This window comes from Benincasa hispida, chromosome 11 (genome assembly GCF_009727055.1).
Source record: "Benincasa hispida cultivar B227 chromosome 11, ASM972705v1, whole genome shotgun sequence".
Classification (NCBI taxonomy): Eukaryota; Viridiplantae; Streptophyta; class Magnoliopsida; order Cucurbitales; family Cucurbitaceae; genus Benincasa; species Benincasa hispida.
This window is the reverse complement of record NC_052359.1, coordinates 43,723,094-43,734,860: the sequence shown is the minus strand read 5'-3', so window position 1 is coordinate 43,734,860 and position 11,767 is coordinate 43,723,094. Positions and strand designations below refer to the sequence as shown.

The 11,767-nt window shown below is 32.9% G+C and overlaps 2 protein-coding genes across 2 annotated transcripts; one reads left to right on the top strand and one right to left on the bottom strand.

The window, feature by feature from the left end:
* Positions 1–2,673: 2,673 nt before the first annotated feature.
* LOC120090363 (GATA transcription factor 12-like) lies at positions 2,674–4,016 on the top strand. Its single transcript, XM_039047975.1, has 2 exons — positions 2,674–3,011; positions 3,093–4,016. Exons 1-2 carry the CDS (start codon positions 2,886–2,888, stop codon positions 3,834–3,836), a joined length of 870 nt encoding a protein of 289 aa, XP_038903903.1. The 5' UTR covers positions 2,674–2,885; the 3' UTR covers positions 3,837–4,016.
* A 149-nt stretch (positions 4,017–4,165) lies between these two features.
* On the bottom strand, positions 4,166–7,791 carry LOC120090362 (glucan endo-1,3-beta-glucosidase 8-like). Its single transcript, XM_039047973.1, has 2 exons — positions 6,445–7,791; positions 4,166–5,418 (listed from the first exon to the last, which is right to left on the bottom strand). The coding sequence occupies exons 1-2, from the start codon at positions 6,771–6,773 to the stop codon at positions 4,308–4,310; spliced, it is 1,440 nt and encodes a 479-aa protein (XP_038903901.1). The 5' UTR covers positions 6,774–7,791; the 3' UTR covers positions 4,166–4,307.
* Positions 7,792–11,767: the final 3,976 nt, after the last annotated feature.

The following is an 11,767-nucleotide window of genomic DNA, read 5'->3' as shown; positions in this document are numbered from 1 at the left end:
ATCTAACTACTTATCGAATTAATCATAATAAACAAAAACTTCCTGATTTTTCTCTCCAATTTATATTTGAATTTACTTTTTATTATCAAATTTGATTTTATCCAACTTTCTTTAAATGTTTGTTATAAATTCAATTATATCTAAATATTTGTTTCATTATTTTATGCATGTTGTTATCAAATTAATTTGATTTTTTTTCTTCATTTCAATGTTTTCAAATTTTCATATCCCTAAATCTCATCTTTTTCATCTTCTTCACTTAGCCGCCCCCAAAATCTCTTTTTCTCCTTCTCAATCTCATGTTGCGATCATTAGTTCAACAACCTTTTCTTGAATTCCAGCCGACCTTTTTCGCTTGCACACATATTTCTTACTTTTGTTTCTACTTTGAACATCATTTTCAACAATGACATTCTAGGAATGATATTGTTTAAAGCTGGCTTTTAAAATCCTATAAGCAAAATGGTCACATGGAAGGAAGACGATGAAACTCCCTACAACAGTCACGCCGTCCTGAAGTTGCAATTCTTTCAAATACTTACTGGCCAACAACAACTTCACTAGTACAATCAACTTAACTTCACTAGTACAATCAACTTTACTCTTTCTCACTTTGGAGGAAATCCATTTTGTAAACATCTATAAGTTTCTAATGATTCCCACCACCTGGTCGTCATCTTCCCTCCATTAAGAACCATATTGGGTGATTTTTAATTTTTGGAATGTTTAGATACTGTGTTTTTGTGGTTCTAAAATATTTAGGTAGGATGTATTTATGGTATTTGTTAGGGTAGTTTTGTCACTTACTAATTAGTATTTTTTATTGTAAATTCGTTTTATTATTTTTATTATTTAAATTTTTTTTTATCATTTTCTCAAACGAAACTTTAAAATTTGTTATTTACTTTTGGTACAATTTCTCAATTTAATTGGAGCCCCAAAAACACTAGTGGGTAGGCCCATGATGCAAGAGGATTTAAAACCATGAATACAAAGGAAGTCCCCAAAAAGTTACATGGTAAAATCAAAGCATCAAAGTGGCATCATAGTAGATGTGGCACTCTAAATCGAGTTCTTATCTTTGTAAATGTAAAACAAATTTAAGTCGAGTTTTTGTCTTTTAAATATACCACAATTCTTTTTAATACTTTGAGGTTGTTTGAGGCATTAAGTTGATTATTATATATAATAGTTAGTATAGTCGATAAATTATAATAGTTTGTATTTAGGGTGTAAACTATTTTAATCTAGATTATAATAACCTATGTTTGGGGTACAAACTATATTAAAATAGTAAACATGATAGGAAATAGTAATTTCCAAATAGTTTTATTATAATAAGTGTGAGTTATAGTAATTAGAAGCTTCAACTATTATAATGGGAGCTCAAACATTAAGGGGTGTTTGATAACCAAGGAGAGTTGGGTTGAGTTGGTATTTTTTACCAACTCAATGTTTGACAACCAAATTTAAATGTTGGTAGGGTTAAGTTGGTTATTTTATAACCAACTCACCCACATCTCCCCAATTCTCTCCCCCTCTAATGTTTTTAATGGTTTCACCCATAGGTCTCTGTTGACGATTACCGCTACCACACTCCGGCGACATACTTCGAGGACCACCTTCGATGGTCAACTCTGAACTCTGGCAACCACCTCCAATGAAACTCCGGCAACCAATTCCAACAACCACCTTGATTAAAAAAAAAAAAAAAATACTTGACTTCCACATTCGCACGACCAACTTCGACGAAGAACTCCGGGCTTCGCCAACCACTTGGTGACAACTCTAGCGACTAACTCTAACAACTACCTTCCCACAAGCAATTTCGGAGACATACTTTGCCTACCACCTTCGCATACTCAACTTCGACGACCACTGATAAAAATAAAACAGTGGGTTTAATTACCCACCATTTTATCACTCTCACCCGTTTTCCCATGCGTTTTCATTACTCTCCCAACTCCCTCATTACTTTGTTGTTTCTCTCATGTTCTCTTCATATTTACTCCCCTTCTCTCATCTTCCCTCTTCTTTCATCGTCTCATTCGTCTTTCTCATTTTTTCTCTTCTTTCTTTGTCTGGCTCGTATGAGTTTTATTTTTCCTTTTCTTTCTCAACTCCCTCTTTCTCTTTTTTTTATTTTCTTTCTATGACTGTTCTTTTAGATCTAACTATTCTTCTTCTATTTAAAACAATGTATGTTTCATTTGATGACACTAATCCTTTAAGTTTTTTTTTTCAATTTTTACGGTAATTAATGATCAAGTTGGGTTTTCTAATGGAATAATCAATTATATTTGAGTGCTTGAAAAAATAAATTCAAAATTTTGTGGTTTGTATATGAATACTTTGTAGGGAATTTGTTATGTTTTGAGAATGGAAAAGAATTGGAAACTTTATTTTCATTAATTTTTTTTTTTTTTTTTGGCCTTTATAGAAAAGTTAAAAATATATATATGTGTATAGTTGAAAATTAAAATTGACAATAAAAAAAATAAATAAAATCAATTTCATTTACAAAAATAGTACAAGATACCCAACTCAACTTAACTCAATTCAGCATCCAAACACAGATAATAATTACTAATTCAACTCAACTTTGTACACCAAACACAAACAATGTAACTCTCCATATAATTATGTTTTACCAGAGAGAGAGAGAGAGAAGGAGAGATGGGGACGTTGATTTGAGTAATTATGTTAGTTGCCAAAAGAAAACCATCGTAATCTGCCGACAGAAAAAAGAGTCCAAAACCAACTCATAAACATCACCACCACACACACTATTACTGCTACACACATTCATATTTCACACTCCTCCAATTATTATTGTATTTCTTCTCTCTCCCTCTCTCTTCCCTTTGCTGTTGCTTCCATTCCCCATGGATTACCAATCGAAAATGGTGTCGGTTAACTGCCAATACGAGCAAGACGACTGTTCTAAACTTGGGGCTGAGTTTTCTTCCACTCTCGACGACGCTCTCTACTCCTCACAGGGGATGACAATGGTATGTCATTTTAAAATCCATTGCTTGCTTTGCTTGCCTTATTCTCATCTCAGCAATGTTGAGTTTCATTTGATGAAACAGGATGTTGATGTAAGCTTGGAGTGGCTGTCAGCATTTGTGGAAGAATGCTTATCATCAACCAAAGGAAGCACCCTCCCCCTCCCACCCCTACAACTATCCACACAGCTAAACAGCCCCTCTACAAAACCAAGTTCACTTTCTCACCCTGCACCCCCTTCTTCCAACTCGTCGTTCACCCACTTTCCTGCAGTCCCTGGCAAGGCCAGAAGCAAGAGAAGGCGGCGAGCGCCCTCCAAAGCAATCATTCGCCCTCTCGTTGGTCAACATCTCCATCAACTGAACCTGCTGCAGAACAAACATTTTTTACAGTTGACCTCCTCTGCAGACCCTCTTTTGTTGCAACAAACCTATTGGTTGGCTGATAGTGAGCTCTTACTTCCGCCTAAGGCTCGAGGAGGAGGAGGAGAAACAGAGAAGACGATAGATATGGATCAGATAGAAACAACAGTCAAGAAGAGTATGAAGAAGCAGCAGCAACAGGGTGCAGGGAGTGGGAGGAGATGCAGCCATTGTCAAGCACAGAGGACTCCACAGTGGAGAAGTGGACCATTGGGACCCAAGACATTATGCAATGCATGTGGAGTTAGATACAAGAAGTCAGGAAGATTGTTACCAGAGTATAGACCAGCCAACAGCCCTACTTTTGTGAGTTTATTGCATTCCAATTCACATAAGAGAGTTATGGAGATGAGAATGATGAATGCCTCTTCTTCTACTCCTACTACCTTTCCCTCCTCTTCGTAAAACCTACTACCGACACACCGAACCCGAAGCTGCAACACAATTTGGTTCTTCAATGTATACTACCCTTTCTATTCAAATTAGAGTACTGCAGCTCCTCATTTAACTCTCAAGCACACATAAACCGTCCTTGTGTCCAATTTCTAGTATAATAGACTGATTACTACTTGTAGTACCGAGTAATTAAATTTATTTACATTATTTATTCGCTCATGACAGAGATCCGTACAGTTGGTAGGAAATAGTTATATCCCCCCGTTAATACCTCTTTTCATATGCAGAACCGATAAAAGATTCAACTAAAATTCCAAGTCCAATATGGCACATGACCATGATCAGAACCACAATAGTGATTGAATAGAATCAATCAATTAATCGATAACTTTAATGTATACCTACGAATACATTAGAAAAAAAATTGAAGTAAAAAAGTAACAAAATGGGTCATCATCATAAGGTATCTACAGAAGCAAATTATAGCAGCAGTGCTGTGAATAACAAGGCCATAGATGCTAAACTAACAAATGAAGCAGCCTGGGACGAGGGCGAGGAAGCTAGCTGGATGATGAAATTGCAAGTACCTTGCGAAAGATTCTGTGAGGTCATTGTGGCTAAACCTTGAAAATTACAGGCCAATTCATCTTGATTCTGCACCTGGAAATACATATTGAATGCATAAGACGCATTCCCATTAGCATCCAAATTATTGCAAGAAGATCCGTATCCAAGGGAAGTGCAATCAGAAAAGGTGCATGCATAATCTATGTTATCTGCAAGTTTGCTTAGATCCTTTGCATTTGGATTGAACATACACCACTTTTTGGGAAGATACTGAACATTTTGTGCTCCCACAAGTAGTTTGTTTTGGCCCTGACCAGAAAGATCCATGGCAAACTTTGGCTGACCATCATACCCAAAAATACCCCAATGCCGCTCGAAATTTCCTGGAGCAATGCTCTTGCCATTTTCATCAAGAAAACTGAATAAGTATACTTCAATGAATCCAGGCCTCAGTGGGGTGCCCTTGTTGGCTGCAAGCCTTGGTAGAAGGCCATTGTAAAATCTGTATGCATTTCCGGCATTGGCATTCTTGTCACCATCAGTTGGCCATCCAACCTCGCCAACTAGAATGGGCATGTCCCCGAGTTCAACAGCTTTCAGAGACGAAACTAAGGTATCGAAGTTGGCATCGAAAACATTGGTGTACTGGATCCCAGTGCCAACGTCAACAACAGGATTACTTGCACCATCGAAGAAAGCATAGTCGAAAGGGAAGTTGTCATTGCCATAAAGACTAAGGAAAGGGTAAATGTTTACAGTAAAAGGTGCATTGTTCTTGCTTAGAAACTGGACAATGTCAGTCATGAGTCCATTAATATCACTACGGAACCTACCAGCAGATGGATACGGGCTATTAACCGGAGAGTTGTAAACATCAGCATTTAAGGGCACCGTTGCCTTAATGGAGTCTCCATGACCTGCTTCATTGAGTGCGTTTTGAATGTTTTGAAGGGCTGGAAAGGTAACATTCAAGAATGATCCATTATAGGATGACAGAAATGGTTCATTGCCAACAGCAACATATCTGAACAAGATCAGCAAAGTAAGGAAAAGGTTAGTTTTATGCTCATAACCCCAAGACAAAATCAACAAAGCAAACCCATCCAATATTCTAATTTAAACATCAACAGCAAGTGAACAACTCAATTGAAAGATAAATGAAACTTCCCAAGAGTTTGATCAAAGCTAAGTACTCGAACACAGTTTCTTTTTTTGTTTGTTTTACATGATTTATTTATATTATACTCATATGTATTCCTCGAAAGAAATTGGATGAAGTTGATGCAGCGAAATATGAGAATCTCCACCAAAAAGGCTCTTATACCTTCCATCCAAGGAGATAAAATTAGCCTCTTGCAAGGAGATTTGCACAAAGAAATTGCTAACTGTACTTTAAACTTTGGTATTTAAATAAGAAAACGACAGGCGTCTATTTAAAGAAAAAGATTTGACATGCACTATAATTATACATATTATTGATCTATTTGAAGAAACATAAGATCCAATTTCATAGAAAATCAACTAAGCTGAATTCATGAGCAGAAAAGATCAACCCATTCAAGGATTCACGGTCAAAGTAAACCACATCCACGACCTGTTTTTAAATAGTTAAAGAACTTTCCACCCTTTGCTGAAGCTGGAGAAGCCAACGATTCATATATTATTTTATGATTAGTATAATCAGAAAAGTCAATGCTTACAAAAAAGAAAAAAGAACTTGAAATTCAATTTCCAAAACCCATCTCAGGAAAAAAATTTCAAACCATGTTTCTCAGATTGGTAATAAATAGAAGAGACTTATCTTAATTCTCAACAAGAAATAAATAAATTCAAACAACCATCCAAATGATTGCAAAGTTGACGGTGCAAACCCAGTGACTTCCTCAGATTTGGAAATAACATAACTATCTACATGGGATGAGGATTTGCAAGATCCATAGAATAACAGAACAGGCTTAGCATAAGAAAAGAAAGCAGAAAATATCAAAACAAAGGAAACACAATCAATTTTCTGTGGTTTGAAACAGTTATAGAAAGTGGAATAAATTACTTGATGGTAACTCCTCCATCAAAGGTGTAACGGGAGACATTCCTCTGCACCCATTGCTTAGCTCGATTGTAGTCTCCCATGGCGGAAAGTTGATCATTAGGAATGGCAACCATGACCTCAATACCAGTCCCAGCCAGAGCACCCATGGAAGACTGATCTGCATCAAACAGCTTCACTTTCTTAATCCCATTATCCTTAAACATCTGCACAATAGTCTTAGGGGGTAATCTATGATTGGCCATGGTTCCCCAATTAACTCCAAGACCTTCAACATAGCAACCCAAAACCCCAACCAATAAAACCCACTTCAGGAACCCTAATCTTCCCATTCTCCCACCTCTTTCACAACCAACAAAAGGGAAAAAAGGAATCCAATAACAAAAGCAATTATACCCAGATGAACTTCAAAAGAAGAGCAAATGAAAGTGGTCTCAATAGATTGATTATAGAAAAGGAAAGAGAAAAAAAGAAGAAAGACTCAGCGTTTCCCCTCTTCCCCTAATTTGGTACTGATGGCGGCCTGAAAAAACCGAAGATCCAGCGATATTTCCCCCCCACGACTATAGAGATCGTGATAGAGAGAGAGAAAAGAATCCAATAAAGCGATGAAGAACAGAAAAGAGCAAAAGCTAAGAATTAACACTACGAATAAAGTTAAGTACGCGATAGAAGAAAAGTGATGAGAATTTCAATCCTTTCCGGATCTTCAATGGAAACAGAACGATTGGAGTGAACAGAAACAAACCCAAATAAGGAAAAACTGACAAAAGAGAAGGGTTAGAGTGAAACAGGGCAAAAGGAAGAACAAGAACAAGAACAGCCCCAAAAAAGGACGAACAATGAACAAATCAAACAAAGAGAGAAAAGTATATTGTGGGGTTGTGGGATTGTTATTGAATTAAGAAAACAGAATGAAAGGGGAAGGTATGAATCCAATGTGGTATTGAAAAAACGTGAAGCTGAAAAAGATGAACACCACAACCGCCAGCAGAGAAAGTGGAGAGTGGGAAAGGAAAAATTCAGAGATGGGTATATGAGAGAGATATAAATAATAGATAAATGGGGCCCCCCAACGGTTATAATTGAATGGAGGATTAAAGAATAGTATAATGTGAACAAGCAGAAGAAGAAGAAGACGAAGAAGAAGAGAAGGAGCGTTGTGATTTGAAGAACAAGAAAAAGAAGAAATGGGTGATATGTTATTGGAACAAAGGATTGAAAATTCAAAATGAGAAGAGAAAGCCTTTTGCTCTCTCTCTCGTTTGGATTTGTGTGGAAAATGGCGTTGGAAAGCGAAACAGAGGAATCAGGTTTCTTTCTGTCTCTCTCTTTGTCTCTGCAACTCAGCAGTATCTGTACCAGTTATGTTGCCTTTATTTACTAACCTTAACCCCCAATCAAAAACGAAAGAAATATATAGAAATTTTTTCATATAGAAAAAATATCAAAATATTTATAGAAATAATAAAATATATATATAGATAGATAGTGATAGCTTCGACCAACCTGTATAAAAATAAAATAAAATAAAATTTTGTAAATAGTTTATCTTATTTTTTCTATTTTTGAAATTCTTCAAATTATATATATATAATTTTTAACCTTGAATCAAAAAGGAAAAAAATTTATATTTTCTTAACCCCAATCAAAAAGGAAAATATTTATATTTTCTTAACCCAAATAAAAAGGAAAATATTTTTTTTTCTTATACTTTGTGTTATAAATTTATGACTTAATTATCAAAAATATATCTTTCCTTTGGATAAAACAATCTTACTTTGTTAAGATAGACATAATTCAATTGGCATAAAAACGTACAAACTAGAAATTGGAGACTCAATTCCACCATTCACAACAAAAAGAAACCTTATATTTTTAAAAAAGAAAATGGTGCATCCTTGCTAGATATAGAGAAAATTTCTAGTACTTCCTCCATTTATTGTGTAACTTTTAATATTAGAGTGAGACTTACTAAAATTAATGTGAATTCGCCAGTATCTATGAACAAATTTGTAATATGAATAAATGTAGTATGATACTACTAGAAAAAATTTTCATAGATCTCTTTGCAACTATCCAATTATCCAAATTGTTGACAAGTCACAAACTATTATTTCTTTATTTTTTTTCTACTTTAGGATTGAAATGAGCTGCATAAAAATAAATGCATCCCAAATATTACTAACTCTATTTATTTAAAGAAGTTGCAACACATATTTCAAAACTTCCATCGCCACACCATTTGAAGTCACTATTACATATCTCAATTTTTTAGAGTAAAACTTTTCGTATCTCAATTTTCATCTAACATCTTAACTTATTTCTACAACAATGTTAATTTTGAAACATTTAGGATACAACAACTAGTAAAATAATAGAGGTATTTTAAGAAAAAATAAATAAAGTTGAAAAGTATATTTTGTATGTTAGCCTAAATTTATCCTCTAATTTTTTTCATTGCGTTATCTAGTTCATTTTTACATAACATCTTGCGTGGCTAAACAATTCTCAAATTTGATTTTGTTTCCCCCAAAAAAATCTATCTAATTCAATGAGCGTTAAGTTGACAAAATAATGCCAAAGTGGGCTCCATTTTTTTAGACAATAAGTGGGTGGGTTTAATCGACTTTTAATTTAGAAATGGATAGTACAAATATTATATCAATTGAGTTGTATTTATTGTGGCTGTCGAAGTAAGATTAACTCAACGATAATTGACATGACCTTCTTCTCTAGAGGTGAAGGTTCGATCCTCTATCCCTGCAGTTGTTTATTAAAAAAAAGTTGACACGGTAATGAGTGATTTTCCATCAATATTTTCATAGTTCTAAGTGTTGGACATCAACGTAAGGGTGAATCAATATTTCCATTAAAAAAATCTATGAAATATACAAAATAAGCAACAAAATGTCTCTAATGTAATTACTAATTTAAATTATTTTTTATATCTTTTCAAAAAATCATCGATATTGACATTTTTTTTTTATATTTCTATCGACATTTGCATAAAATTAGAATTTTGATAATTTTGTTGGCATGATCTTTTAAATCTTAGATATATCTTTTACTTTTTTTAAGCAAGCTCAAAGTGAAGTGGGGTTTTATACCACTAACCTCTTTCTAGAAGTTATTTGTCTTAGCAAGTTTTTCTTTTCCACTTTTGACAATCGACTTAGCAAGTTAAACTAGGCTCGAGTCGATAGTTGATGTACTTTTTTTTCGTATAATGTCCTATTAAATTGTTATTTTCATTTTCCAAACTAAATCAATCTATCACATTTCCATTTAAGTGGTAGTATGACTAATTTTAATATAACTCAATTAATTAAGACACAAGCTTCCTTTCAAGTACCCGATAAAAAAAATTTAATCTTGTCATTTCCATATATGGTTGAACTCTTAAATAAAAAGTATTTAATAGCAAAAAATTATTACATTCAAACGTTAAATTTAGGAGGGTTTTTTTTTTTTTTTTTGAAGAAAATGGAAATAGTCATAATTAGCATTTTTTTATATAACAAAAAGGCATTTTATAAAATTAAAAAGAAAAAATAAACGTAGAATGGTAAACCCCAAACCGTGTATGAAAACTGGAGAGACATTAATATTATTTAAATTATAATACAAAGTATAATACGAAAAAAGAGAAAATAAAAGAAAATAAAATAAAAAAAGAAGGAAGGAAAGGAATAAAATAAAATGGTAATGTGATTGGGGATGAAGAAAAGGAAAGGAGAAAAAAGGTAGCCCACTTTCCTTGTCTTTTACTTAAAAGGCAAATGAATGATAAGATTTTGAAGAAAAATGGCTGACGTGGCCCCAAGGGACATAATTGTCATTTCATATGTGCCTATGTGTTATGGTGGTCGGTCGCCGACGCAATCACAGAATTTAATTTTATATGTATGTATATAAATATAACATAAAGTTTGTATATTTGGATTACATTTTAATCTAAGCTCACACGTGATGGACAAGGTGGAACACGAGGAATCAGATTTATTTATCTCTTATTTTTAACGGAGATTCAACATTCTTTTCATTATTTTTTTTTTAAAAGAAGAATAATAAAAATAAACATAGCAAGGCTTACTCCACTCTTCCCATCAACCTTAATTTTCATTAACTTTTTTTTTAAGTACATTGAGAGGTGAGAATTCAAATCGGATCTCGTTGGTGATATTTACTTAAATTTATTATTATTATTATTTTAATTACAAACTATATTGACATATTTTTAACAATGTCTTTTTTATACTATAATTGAGAAAAGAAAGATTCGAATCATTAACCATACAAATTGAGCTATATTTGATTTAACTTAACATTCAGTTAAAAATATAAAAATAGTATGTAATTTTTATTTTGATTCCTTGTCAACTCTAACAAACAACATTAATGGACTTCTCATCCAAATTCCAAAACAACTCCTTGTAAACACAACAAAAGAATAGCATTTATATTTCAACTAATAGAAAGGGGTAGGGCATGTGCCCCAATTTGGCTTTAAAAAAAAAAAGTTTAAAATGCCAATATGATTTCTCTTCTTTAAGACTTGGTTTTTATTTTTTATTTTTTATTTTTTTTTGAAAAACAGTGTGTATTTAACTTTTCAAGTGTTCGATTTTGATAACAAGTCATTTTGAGAAAAAAAAAATTGAGGTATCTGATAACCACTCAAAATAATTTTTAAAACACTTTCAAAGTTTATTTTGAATAATTTTTATAAAAGAATTTAAATAAAAATACTTTTATTAGAAAACACTATTTATCCTAGCTAATTCAAATAGAACCTGCTAACATAAACATAACACAACTAGCAAAAGCCATTATACCTTTTTACTAAATTTTGAAAAAGTTTGTATTTTCATCCTTCCATATGTTTAACTAAAAAAAAGAAAATAAAAAATATATATATTTTTCAAACTTTCAAAATTTAGTCTACATAGTCTAATACGATCGTAGCACATCTAAAAGTTCTAAGAATCCGTCGATGAACTTTATAAAGTAATCATATAAATTGTATGATCGATAAAAAGAAGAGCTTGTTTGAATTGACTAAGCAAAAAAAAAATATTTTTCAAAAAATGTTTTTTTATTTAAATTCTTTGGATAAAAACAAGTTTAAAAACACTTTAAAAATCTTTCAAAAACAAATTTGAGTTATTGTCGAACACTATAATTTCCATTCTAATTTAGAATGGATGATTATTTACTTTATATGCTGTTAGTGATAAATTGAAGTATGTCGACACTTTTTGAGAATCTCATAGAGATTAAAATAAAAAAGGACATGATTCCTTTGCACCGGAGGATGCCTCCG